The sequence below is a fragment of the Polypterus senegalus genome, chromosome 1 (assembly GCF_016835505.1).
Source record: "Polypterus senegalus isolate Bchr_013 chromosome 1, ASM1683550v1, whole genome shotgun sequence".
In the NCBI taxonomy this organism is placed as follows: domain Eukaryota; kingdom Metazoa; phylum Chordata; class Cladistia; order Polypteriformes; family Polypteridae; genus Polypterus; species Polypterus senegalus.
The window spans coordinates 36,087,167-36,101,027 of NC_053154.1; the positions used below are offsets into that span (position 1 = coordinate 36,087,167).

At 40.3% G+C, this 13,861-nt stretch overlaps 1 protein-coding gene across 1 annotated transcript in view; it reads left to right on the top strand.

Moving 5' to 3' along the window:
• The first annotated feature begins 5,331 nt into the window (after positions 1–5,331).
• Positions 5,332–13,861, top strand: part of efs (embryonal Fyn-associated substrate) — a 28,721-nt gene continuing 20,191 nt past the window's right edge. Inside the window, exons 1-3 of the mRNA XM_039746283.1 lie at positions 5,332–5,680; positions 7,192–9,003; positions 12,024–12,164. Coding sequence (XP_039602217.1) covers positions 5,669–5,680; positions 7,192–9,003; positions 12,024–12,164 — 1,965 coding nt within the window. The 5' untranslated portion in view covers positions 5,332–5,668. The remainder of the gene's footprint in view (positions 5,681–7,191; positions 9,004–12,023; positions 12,165–13,861) is intronic.

The window sequence follows — 13,861 nt, forward strand, 5'->3', positions numbered from 1 at the left end:
TTTCGTTCCTAACACATTACCCAGTCCATATCAGTACAGATATCCAGCAGGATTTTTTTTCCCATTGAGATCTGATGTGTTTTCGAAGTGTTCCTTTACTTTTTTTGAGCAGTTTATTTAGATCCATAACACATTCTATAAATAACCATGAATAGATAAAAGACTTTTGAAATATGTATTATAAACCTTTTCAAAGCCCAAGTAAAAAGTTCTTTATTCAAATGACCCTTCCCAGATTGAAATTATGTTTTGTCAAATGATGGTTCTATGAGGAACCCCACATTCCAGTAAAGTGCCTTTTTTAAGCCATCACTTTTATGAGTGTTTCAGTACTTTTTTGATTGTCTGTTGTTGTACATGGTTATTGAAGTAGATTTGGGATAGTTTGTCTTCAAAAATATGGCAAACCTCTCAGGCAAGCTACATTACAGAGAATGTTTTTTCTTCCCTGCGCAATGACAGGAGGTTATTTCATATACCAAGTGTATCATTGAGTTCAATTTTTAGAAATGGAAAAGTGAGTCATAATAATTAAGATCTGCCTCTAAATAAATTATACAGAAAAAGTAAACAGCAATATTTAATTAAACATGCCATTTCATGTTCAATTCAAGCAATTCAGACTAATTAGATCACTGTCAGTAAATTGTTTTCAGGTAAAATGTATAGAATAAATAAACTTTTTATTATCTGGTCTTAGGGAGTTAGTGTAAGGCTATGTCAACATGTATCTGCAAAGAAAAACAGGGTCAAGGTTATTTCTGAACTAAAAAGGAAAAAAGGTAAAAGATACAACATATCAGCTGCTTGTATTTCATCAGGTGTTCAAATGACAAGAAAAGAGCAGGTAAAATATATAGGAGAGAGCAAAGACAGGGCAGATGAAAGAAGAAAAGGTGAGAGAAATAAGAAAAAGCTGCCATTAGAAAAGATGAAGGGAGAGATTAAAACTTAATCTGTCATTAAGGCATGGAGAAATCTGCGCTTCCAGGCAGAGAATGAGCTTAGCTTCTTCTGGTTTTCTTTGAAAAGTATTGATATATCCTATCAATCTGTCTTTACTTAATAAAAAGTTGATCACAAAAAAGTCTTTGAAGTTTTGTTAAAAGAACACAAATAGAGAGTTCAATGTGCCTATGATCAAGGGATGTAAAGTGTCCTGCAACAGACTTAGTGAGGTCCTTAACCTTTATAGTTCAAACACCTCAGCCCTGCGGTGGTCTGCTGGCCATCTCCATGTTTCACTCATGGAGATGGCTGAACATTTCCTATAAGAAATGCAGTAAATAAGATTTTTAGACTGGCAAGAGGCCCTCTCTTTAGTACTAAATTCACCAGAGGCATTGATACAAGGCTATTGTTGGTGACATATCTGCAAGTGCAACAGCAGCTCACATTACAGCTCAAGGTGCCTGATGCGGAATGTGTCTCTTTTTGGTAAAGTGGGCTGTGGATGTGAAGTTTGCATAGGTTAGGTGGTCAATTGAAGAAGATCGATGGAGTGATAAGAAAAGGGGCTCCTGTGGAAGCATTAGTAGGCAAGATGGGGAAATTTTGTTTAATGACCTGTGAGAGAGATAGCGTATTCTGGTGGAACGCGAGCTATTTTTGTTGGTGCTCCTCTTAGAGTGGATGTTATGAGGTCTATTCCTGAATTGGCTGAGGGCTCTCAGCACAATATGAGACGGGTATCCTCAATCAATAAAGAAACCCTCTGTTCTTAGTGCTTCATCACAGAAGTCACCCTCATCACTGAGGGCAAAGTCTAAGGAACTGTGAAAGAGGTTGACAGTTTTTAGTTTGCCAGGGGTGGAAAGAGCTGTAGAGAAGGTAACTGTTTGAGTCAGTTGGCTTGTGGATTGAGGTTTTAAGTCATGGAAAGCTGATCGAAAAACTCATATCTAAAAATGGTATGTTGTGATAGAAGCATTGACTGTAAACCTAAAAGATGGATGGAAACTAATAAAATCTTGAATGAATTCCTATAGTTCGCTTCAGAAGCAAAAGGTGGTACCAACACAATCATTGCTATGTCTTTTGTACAGGTCTGTTACAAAGCCTATGCAGACAGAACTCTTCAGTTGATGAAAATATTGCCATACGTAGGTCTGATTCTACATTCTTGAAAATAATGGTTCCTAAATGTCACTTTACTGGGCTGTGCAGTTCCTAACAGAACCATCACTTAATAAAGAATCATTTCAATCTGGGAAGGGTTCTTTTACATATGAAATTGTTTTTAAAAAGGTTCCCAATATGTGGACAAAACAGAAAATGTTTAATGTATAGTAGACTACCATATATTGACGGATTGAGAAAACCTGAACTTAGCCTTTAAAAATCAGGGACCCGTTAGTATTCCACAAATTTATTAGAATCTATTCATTGCTATTTATGTTACAAATCTAAATGAATAAAGGTTCTCTCTGGAACCTTCTTGTGGGTGGTTCTTTTTGGAACCATAGATGTTTCCTCTATGATATCACTGTTAAAAACTACTTTGGCAGAGTGCAGTACCCACTGTAGCACCACTAATCTGATGAAAATAGGTGCTATCAAATAACAAGGCACGAGGATATGAACAAACACTACTAATCTGAGAAGAGTCTTCATGGAAGGATCCTGGACTGGACTAATGATCTTTTCGAGCGTGCCTTACACTCCTTCATTAAGTGGGCTTCTTGATTATTTGAGGAAAATGGTGCTGGGGTGGAATCTAAGAGTAGAGTAACTCACTGGATTTTGTGAAAAGGACCCCAGTTCCACTGCGAGTGTCAACGATGTCAAGTTTGCAGTTCTTCTTGTTGGTTTCTTCCAACTGTAAGATGGCTGTCACTTCTAGATTGGCAATGCGCTGTATGCACCCAACTAATTTGCATCAATTGCATCCAATCCAAAGAGTGCTGCTCTCCAGGAGAGCCCTGTTTCGAAAATAATTTTAATTTAACATTAACAAATTTAAATCATTATAGCTCATTCTTGGTGAATTGTTATGCCTTCTAAGCACTAGAAGTTCTCACAAATTATTGACTTTATGATGCTTCTTCGAGGTCGGGGGGAATACAGTTCCCCTAAACCTAAGGATACTCTTCAGTAGTTTGTACAGTTTGAAAGGAATGTCTTTTCCACGATTTACATTGCATACAGATAACGGCTTACCATCGCATTTTCATTTGCATGTTGTGAAAGATCATTTTCAAAATTGAAACTAATTAAAGCTCATCTGAATTCGTCCATGTAATAAGAGCGTCTGACCAACCTGGCTTTAATCAGCATTAAAAAAGAATTCCTCACAGATGTTTCGGAGAGAAGATCTAATTTGGGGAAAAGAACTTACATGAATATTTAATTTGAATAAAGTGTTTATTTCTTATTTAATATCCCTTTCTTTATCATATTCATATGTCATCTTTACCATTCACCTTGACAGCACCTCACCTCAGGGGGCATACAATTAAGGAGTTTGCCCCGGGCATCTTGAAGCTTCTGTACCCCACTGACCGAATCCTAAACGGGCTGCCATAAAACTTAACCTGATCCGGTATAAACGGACGCGGGTTGAAGGAGTGTGAACAGCCAACAGCTCACTTGCTGCCGATGATGGCGGTGTTAATAACTGTGCCACCCCCTTGGAATGCATTTTTTAACGAGACTCTCAGAGATGGTCGACTAATGTAACGGAATGAACAATGCATTGTTTTAGGTTTGTCAGGTTTTGCTGCAGCGGCAAAATTGGTGTCAAGACAGAATCCTTAGACAGGCACAAACCCCCGACAATTCAGACGAACGAGAGACACAATGTATATGGATGTATTTAGTGAGGAATAAAGACATTCCATGTATATCGCTTATTAGAACCACTTCTGAATGACGGCTTGCATGTTTTTGCATGACAACAAGTAACAGCTCGGGCAGGCTTTCCGCTCCGTTTACTTTTCATTAGCACGTCCGTGCGAATAAATGTTTTCGAGCTGTTGAAAAAATACAGACGGTACGTGGAATGCCCGCTGGAGGCTGACCGCCTGTCTCGAATGGAACTCGGAGGACTGTAGGACCCGGCGGAGCTCGCCGCCAAGGGGCAGGCTTGGGGAGGTGGGGAAGCGCTGCCACTTTGCTGCCCGCAGCAGATGCGCCTCTCTGAGGCTGTAATTCAACACCACCGAGAAGTCGAAAACGACAGTGCAGCCAGGCTGGAGTGGTCGGGACGGCACGGCTCGGGTAGCCGTGCACAGCGGACCCCAGGACCAAAGTTCGGGACTTAGTGTCGTGTGCTGCTCGGGTTGAGCTGTTTGTGCTCGCTCGCTCGCTCGTTGGTTGGTTAGGCGTCTGAGCGTTGCCTCCACGGAATGCTTTTTTGTCCTTCTTTTCCGTGCGACTGTGGACTGACGCGGAGATAATGGACCTGATTTCCTTGGCAGCAAATAGCAGAGAGCGGGTATCGGACATCGAGCAGCGACAGGATATGATTTCTTAAAGGAAAAAAAAAGGAAAAGGCATACAGTAGCCGTATTGTTCGCGATTCAGAAGTTGCAGTTCGGTTGAGTTCGGTCACGGCGCGGCGCATTTCGGAAGCTCGGAGCGGCTACGGCGCATTTCTTATACTGTATAGGGACACATTAAAGCCGAGCGAAGGCGCTTTTCTGGGACTGGCTTTTTGTGTTCGTTCCCGTGCGTTAGTCTCTCTCTGTTTGCGGGATATCGCAAGATCGCTTTCTCGTCGCACAAAGTCCGTGAGCTCCAGGCTTCGTTTGCCTTAGGTGCCCACCATCCCCGAGAAAACCGCGACGCCTGGCCGGACCTGTGCAGTGCTTGGCACGCACGTAGATTCTCACGATTCTCACCACAAAGGTGTGTCTGCCTGCGAACCTCGCTTTCTTACTATTTTGGATTTCGCCCCCTTACACCGATCATTCCAGTCTTTCAACTTCTAAGCCACGGAACCCCTCCCCCCCTTAATTGTTTCATAGAAAATGGGCCTGGGAATAAGATTTTAATTATTTACCTAATCTTGTGTTGCGTTACGTTCCAAGCTCGCTTTTTCTCCCTGGATGTACTGTTTGCAGTGGTCTGTTTCTCAGATTGTGTATAGCAAATTCTGTTGCTGCTTTTGAAGAAATGTTAACTTTGACCCAAAGCATATATTTTTAGCTTTATCTAGTTAGGTCTACTCAATCTTATTTATTTATTCGTTTGATTTCTTTCCTTCTAAAGGCAATTTAAAATTCGATCGCTAAATCGTTATTTATTATTGGTTATAATAATTGGTTTTATTCAGATTTATTCATTATATTTCATTTATGCTACAACAGTTGTTTTAATCATTATTTATTACTGAGAATTGATGTTATTTTTATCAATCAGAGTTAATTTCTTAATGGTCAAACACAATACAAAAAGTTAATTACAAATGCTTTATTATTTATTTTTTTATTCTAGTTGTTTTTCCGTATAGTTATTTATTGGCTACCATTAATCATTAAGCGAGACAGTATTTTTTTTCACATATTTGTTAAAATGGCTTTAATACCCGTTTAAAATATTTTTGACAAGTGGAAAAATTGCACATGACAGTACACAAAAAGATGGCATTTACATATGACCTTTAAGTGCAGGCGTAACTCCTCTTTTTGACATCCTGAAGCACAGAAGCTGATCTGGAAAGTTCACAATGTCTTTATCGGTAAGTCTTTCTTACTGTATCCCATCTGATTTATTGCATGCACTGTCCTTGTGTGGCTTCCGGATGCACTTGGGGGGTCAGGTCATTCTGATTGTTAGTTTGGAATGACCATCAGGCTTGGCTTGGTGTCATCTCCTTGCTGCTTTTGTTTCACTCTGGCTTTTAGGTGGTTGACGCTGTCCAATAACTGTGATCCCCCAGAGAGATGTCTATAGTTTTGCAAATCAGCCTCCAGGCTTAAATATGCATTAGAGACCAGCTGTGGCCCGGTGTGTCTGCTCTGTGCCATACAGTTTTGTAAATGATCCTGCCAGGATATCCACATTCTGCATCCTTTTCCATTATGCCTTTTGCTCCAGCCTATCCCACCTCTAGCTGTCTGTTGGCTGAAGGGTTATGGTAGGCGATGTATGCTGATTGTCCAATTTATTCTGCGCATTCACTAAGTAATTGTTGTCTGGAGGTTAACTTGCTTCTTTCCCCTCATCATCCAGATTTTTTTCATCTTTTCAAAACCTAAACAGAACATTTTTATTCCACTGAGATTTGACTTTGAAACATTTGGAACTCCTTGCTTTGTGCGACATTGCAGCATTTAACCTAATTAATCTGTTAATTACCTGAACCTGCTTTTACCAAGTTGCAAGGTGTTAAATCCTCTCCAGGCAGACCTGTTTAAAAGACTAAATACAACCTTGGACAAAACACCTGCTCATTACACACCAAACGTGTTCATAAAAGGCCAGTTTAGGGTCGCCAGGTAACGGAGCAGACACGTTAGTTACGTGGGAGGAAAACCAAAGTACTCGGGGGAAGAAAATCAACACCAACACAGTGCGAAAGCTCACATTTTCACACACTTTGACAGGGTCAGGATTTTCTTGAACTGTGAGGGAGCAATGGATACCACGGCACTGCTGTGCTGACCCATTTAATTCAGTTTATTCTTGTAAAGCACACTTTATACTATTAAAATAATGTGTAGTTGAAACTTTAAAACTAAATGTACAATGCTGTTTACAGAGAAATACAGCATATCCATGGTTGTCTACAGATTTGTGATTATGTTGCTTCAAATCAAACATGTAGCAGCCATCTTTCCAAATGACCCTTGCAAGTCTGTTTGTCAGCAGCACTTGGAAAGGATGCTCTCGGGACACTCGCTGCCTTTATTGTAGATTTGAATGCAGTCGGTCAGGCAAGAGTTTGGTGTAGTGGGCACAGTACATCTTTTTAACTAAAACTAACATGTAAAGTTGGCTCAAGAGATCAGAGTTTGTCAGCCAGGTTTAGCAGGTAAGTGAAATTTACAGCAGCAGGACATGGTAACGGCACAAGCCTTCTAACTGCTCGGGGTTGACTTGCTTCATTCAGCCGAGTACAAGAGATCTGTTATTATTGCATGCAATGGTAATGAATAAAGATTTTATTGTGCGCAGAACCGTACAGACAGATGGTCATTGTGGTATTTCCATATTTGACAGTTTCCCTTTTTCCCTTTCTTTCTACAGACTGTCTTGGCCAAGGCATTGTTTGACAATGCTGCAGAAAGCCCTGACGAGCTAGCGTTTCGGAAGGGGGATATTCTGATGGTGCTGGAGCAAGATGCAGGAGGTGTGCCTGGGTGGTGGTTGTGTTCTCTTCATGGTAGGCAAGGTATTGTGCCAGGAAACAGGCTGAGATTACTCCAAACCCAAAACAACCTTATGGGAGCACCTGACCTCCTGGGACAGGATTGTACAAATGCTGTGAACCACAGCAGCCTCTATCAGAGTCAAGCCACTCTGCAAGAAGCAGAGAATAATGTGTATTTGGCTCCTAGTTCTGGTAGGACAACACTGAATTCAACATCAAACTCTAATCCGGTGGGTGAAAATCTTTACTTGGCACCTACAAGCTCAAAGGTCATCGCAGGAGAGAGTTTGTATCAGGCACCAAGCAGTGTGAAGCCAAAACCGGGAGAACATCTTTATTTAGTTCCATCAGTCAGAGCGTCTCAGACTGTAACACAAACTAGTAATGGCCCTGAACTGTACTACCAGGCTCCTGCTGGTGTCAAAAGTTACTCGGCTGCAGCTCATCAGCTTGGGAATGTTGAACAGGCAAATGAAAATGTTTACTTGGCTCCTACCAATAAAAAACTTGTTCATCCTGTCAGTCATGTGACTTCATCAGGGACATATCAGGCACCCGTTGGTTTAAAGGTCATCCACACGTCTGCTCCAACTGAAAGCTTAAATCTGTCACCTAAAATCTCAAAGGTCCCAGAGTTTGTGTATCAGGTCCCCACACTGCCTCCTGCTGATGTTGCATACCCAGAAGTGACTGATGATAAAGGTCCCAGGGTGTCCACTGGTGTGAAGGCCTCCATAAATGATACTCCTGCACCTCATTCCTTTTTATACTCTCATCGGGAACCGAAATCGGAGAGTCTGTACAAGGCTCCCACAGCAATATGCTTGTCAGAAATGTCATGTCAGCTGTCAACCAAAGTGCCAAATCAGGATGCGAATCTGCCAGCACCCACAGAGAATTTGTATGTGATACCACCAAGTGCTAAAGTACCCCAGATCTCGGCTCCTGGATCTCAGGTTATAAAAATGGTGCCTTCTAATGGGCCAGACTCTCAGACTGTATATCAGGCACCCAAAGTTGTATCCTCACCCAGGAAAAATTGCAGAGTGCCCCAGTCACGGGGCTCTGATGTAAGCTCCTTAGCTACCACTGATGGGAAGAAGTCCACACCTGCCAGCATTGCTGTAAATGGCCAAGACGTATCACATGTTTATCAGTCTCCTAGGGGAGTGCATTCTCCTAAACCTCCACAAAGGGCAATCCAAACATCTGCTCAGATAAAAGGACATAAACCGGAAAGCACATCTCGTGCTTCCACTGAGTCCTGTCGCCCAGGACGAGCTACACTGCAATCATCTAAAAAAGAAAATGCATTGCAGACAGAGCACCGAGTATTGGGTGTGGGCCGGGGTTCCTGCTCTCAGGGCAAAGCTGTGGCACAAGCACCTCGAAAAGAAGGTTCGTCACAAATTCGGCAGCATGCATCTAGCACAATGCAGGGCACAGTTAACCCGAGCCAGAATCCACCTATAGGACAGCCACTCCGAATGTGCCAGAGGGTAGCTCCACTGTCTGTACGGGAAAACCCTAAACCAGATAACCGATGTGAGAAAGTTAACACCCAGTTAGTCAGGCCAGTCGAAGAAAGTTTGGAAGAAGGGAGCATCTATCTCACACCATTGAACCACCCAGTGCAGAAACAGGAGGAAGAGTATGTTGATCCTGATGATGAGAATGTTAAAAACAAGGTGAGCAACAGTTTTGTGTTCATGAAGTATATTTGTAGAGGCACTGCCAAGCAAAATGACACCTTTTATTAGCTAACTAAAAAGATCACAGTATGCAGGCTTTCGAGGCAACTCTGGCCCCTTCTTCAAGCAAGATGTAATGTAGAAGCACTGTAATGTTAGCCATTAGATGTGTGTTTTTCTTCTTCTTTCAGATCCTTTCAGTATTCTTGTGTCATTTAAAGTGACCAGTACCATTATTTTGGATTTGTTCACTGGCATTTTAGGATCATGAGAGTCACAATTCAAGCAACAGACTTGGAAGCCAAGTCTTTATCTTGTACATTATCATAATGGATTGTCAGCATTTGGATACGGCTTATGTGGAGGACCATGTGCATTTATTATATTTAAGTCATTGTAGATAAATTAGCCTATAGTAACTAGATAGAAATGCAAATAACATATGCCGACAACATAATAGTTCAGTAGTTCGTATTCCAACCCTTTTGTTCTGGGGACTATTGTTTCTGGCCGAGTCACTCTGTGTGCAGAACCTGTTCAAGTGCGTTTTCTCCTGGAAGTATTGACCCCCAACCCAATGTCTTCCTTAGTTGTATGCACTGTGTTAAATGTTAGATGTAACTTGTTGATTTGTATCTTGTATGCAGTGATAAACTCTGGTACAAGGTGTTCCTAAAATAGGAGTCTGTAGATGACTGATGGGTGAAAAATATGTGAGCTATCTTTACAGCAAATTGGGTGCTTATTTCTGTAAACCATATCTCAAACCTTTTTCATCTGTTTATAAATGTCAGGTAGAGATGCCATCAGATAAGAACTGCATGTATACCTCTGGTTTGGTCTGTATTTTTTTTTTTTTTTAAATTGGGTGTTTAGTTGATGTTGGCTTGCAAAGCTTGTTGAAAAAATAAAAAGAGAGCCATTTCCTCAAAAGAAAAGTGAAAAGATTGAATTCAGCTACCCAGCCAAAAATATTGGAGACAGAAATCTGCACAACTATTTAATAGAAACGTAATTTTATGATGGCAAATAAGTTTGAGTAAAAAGTGTATTCAAGAAAAAATCTGCTGTGAGGATTGCTCATCTTTCTCAACACTGATCACTCTGGCTAGCAACACATTTGTGCTTCCTTCTCCAAATACAGCATTAGTATCTGCTTGACAGATTTAAGCACGGTGTAGATGTTTTAAGTGCGTAAGACTGAAATTGAATGGAATATTGCTTAGTGGACATGTGTGGTGTTCTCGCAAGGGGTATGAGAATTTAAAAAAAGAAAGAAAGAAAACCTCTTATACAGGTGTGGTAAATCTTTTTGCGTTTCACTATTTTTTGAAAAAAACAAAGTTGGAGAAGTAAACGTAAAATGAAAGCAGACTGGAAACTGTTGGTAACAACAAAGACCTATAATTGGGAACTTTTAGAATACGAGGGATATCCAGAAAAAAAGGTTACAAGTGCCCTGGAGGGTGCAGGGAATTTATTTTTTCGAAGGTTGGCATACCTGCGTGTAGGGGGGTCCTAATGGTCAAAATAAGCCCGGGACCGCGTCAGTCAGTTGTGAAATGTTATCACAGCAAGCGAGTTCGTCAACCTCTGCTGAGGCCGTTTGCTCCACATACCGCCAATGCGAGATTCGTTCGGTCATCAAGTTCCTCACTTTGCGTCGCGAATCTGCGGCCGAGATCCATCGTCGGCTTGTGGAAACTTATGGAAAGAATTCTTGGGTGGGAAACGTTTTTCCAACGATGAGGAGGTGAAGGGGACAGTGGAGAAGTGGCTTTCGGAAGTGAAGTGGAGCGTATTCGACGAGGGTATAAAAAAGCTGGTGCCCAGGCTGAAGAAGTGCATCGAAGTTGACAGCAATTATGTTGAGAAATAAACACATATTTTGGAACATACCCTGTAAATTTGGTTGAAATATATTCATTTTTTGATTTTTAACAGCAGTTGTAACCTTTTTTCTGGATATCCCTCGTAATTTGCAGTAAAAAACACACACACAAATAGTCCTCATTAACTGCAAGCTTCATTGAATCAATTTTGTTCAAAATCAGTAGTGTTGCAGTATTTCAGGATTTAAATAAGAGTTATACATTTGCTTGAGCAGTTTACAAGTTGTGCATGGCACACACTTAAATATAATGTAATTGTTAGATTCGTGTTCAGGGGTGGCAAATATGTGTATATTTGTAGAATACATGGCATTGAAATTTTTGCCTTTTCACCTTTACTAAATGTGCAGAAAGTAAAAAAAGCAAAACTGCTTGTTAAGAGGGGATTATTCTGTTAGGCAGCAATTTTACAATAATGAAATTATTTCTAATTGTTTTTTATGAACTAATGTTATTGTTGGCTACTTGTGGAAAAAATCATTATGGCAAGCTTTTCACAATGGAAAATGATCAATTGTCTGAACTTGCTTATTCCATTATAGGCTTTCTTGATAGGGGTTGTTCAAGGGTAGGCAATATCCCAGCAGCATTTAGTGCAGTACAAGACAGTGACCCAGTCTGCACAGAGTGGACAAGTTTGTTTAGTCCCATTGAGCCAATGTAGATACCCCAGTCACTTGAATAAAAATGTTAACTATGCACAAAAAATATATGTTCACGGAAGAACATGGCAGATGTTTCCCAGTCAGAATGACTAAAAATATAAATTCATGCCATCAGTTTGATATACTGTAGTTAGAAATACTATTTATACAGTATTTTGGACTTCAAAGGCAAACAGTTTGGGGGGGGCAATTTGTCATTAATGTTTTTACAACACACTCTATCTTGACACACTTATTTTCCCAGGGTGGTGACTAGTTTGTTTGCCATCATTTAACACTATAAGTTTCTAATTAGCATTTTTTTAATTCACATATAATACATATGGAATACATTTGACAATCACTACTCTAGGTTTAATTTGGAATTTATATGCAGGTATAATTTTAAATGAAGTAATTGTCTTGTTGATTTGAAATGTCCTGGTGGTTTTCCCATCTAATTACTGTGTTTTGTCAATAGGTGTATGACACCCCTGCAGCTGTGCTGTGGGGTAAAGGTGCTCTTCCTTTGCCTGCAGATGAATCCAGGGACAGTATCTATAATGTTCCAAGGACCTTAAATGGATCTCAGCAAGGAGTAACCCAAGAGCATCAGCCAGAGGTGTGTATTCTGTGTTTGTGATTATTATATGGCAATTTTCTGAAGATGAATAATCATTGTATTTTCAGAAGCAATTAACTTTACTGCACAAATGAGTGTGTTAGCTGCTTAGGCTGCTAAAGTGTTGGTATGTGCAGCTTTCAGTGTGTATATCTTGTGTGAGTGTTAGTTTGTTTTTATTTGTTTTTTTTTTAAGATTTAACTTATTAATTTAAAATCTTTTAAATGAATTCGGTCACTCACTTCATATTTTATATACAGCCAGCATCACAAAGTCTTTTACTTGTTCACTGCAGCAGTATTTCAGTAGAGATTTAGTAGGGATGGTAAAGAACTAGAGGAAATCCAGAAAAGAGTTTTGAAACCGAGCTCAACAAATCCTAGTAAGCATCATGCAGATTGTCATGTAAATTGTAGTCTGACATGAAGCCCTGGAAACAGGCCTAAGACTAATGTGTAAGGATAACATTCTTGTAAACTCCTTTTGTGTCTGTTTTTTTGGTTAACCTTTTACTTATGTGGCAACACGTCACAGTGATTCTTGTAGCTTATTTAGAATTAGCCCAGAGGCAAAACATGCCTGTCTGTAGGAGGAAAATGAAAGACAATTGAGACATGAGGTGTGTGTTTTCTCACTCTTGCACTCTGTGGAGATATACATATCAATGGGTCTGTCTTGTGTTACAGTGCATTTAGAAAGTATTCAGACCCTTTCACTTTTTCCTATTTTGTTATGTTGTAGCTAAAATTGTTTAAATAATTAAATTTACTCATCAAACCACATTCAGTACCCCAGAAAGACAAAGCAAAAACAGGATTTTAAGAATCACACATTCACAGAAGTATTCAGACACCTTTTGCTATGATACGTGTACTTTGTACTTCGGCTCAGATGAATCCCATTCTAATGGTCATTATTGTAATATTTGTATACTGTGTTTGGAGTTTACCAGTGGTCAACTTTAGTTGATTTTAAATCATTAAAAGACACAAACTTGTCTGTATCAGGTCCCCCAATTAACTATGTGTATCAGCGCAAAAACCAAGCCATGAGGCCAAAGAAATTGCCTGCGGAGCTTAGAAGCAGGATTGCTTTAGAATCTGGGTATCGTTCAGCACCCATGCAATACCATTCGAATGGTGGTGGCAGCATTATACCGGGGAGGGGAAATGTTGTTTTTGCTGGCGGTGACTAAATAGCTGAATGGAGCAAAGTACAGAGATAATCTTAATGAACGCCTGCTCCATAGCACTCCTGACCTTAGACTGGGCTGAAGATTTACTTTTCAACAAGACAATAACCCAAAGTACAAACAAAAAGGGCACAGAATTTGCTTGGGGTCAACTTTATGAATGTTCTTGAGTAGCCTAGCCATAGCCCAGAGTTGAAGCAAATCAAACATCTCTAGAGAGACTTGAAAATAGCTGTCCAATGACAGTCTCCATCTAATCTAACAAAGGTTAAGGGGATCTGCAGAAGATAATGGCAGAAAATCACCAAATCCTGGTGTACAAAGCTTGTCACGTTACACCCAAGGAAACACCAGGCCACAATTGCTGCCAAAGGTGCTTGAGTGAAGTATAGAGTAAAGTGTCTAAATACCCATGTCAATGTCAAGGCTGCAACATAACAAAATGTGAAAAGAGAGAAGGGGTCTGAATACTGGAGACGCAAAGAAGCTCCACAGGAGGAGCTT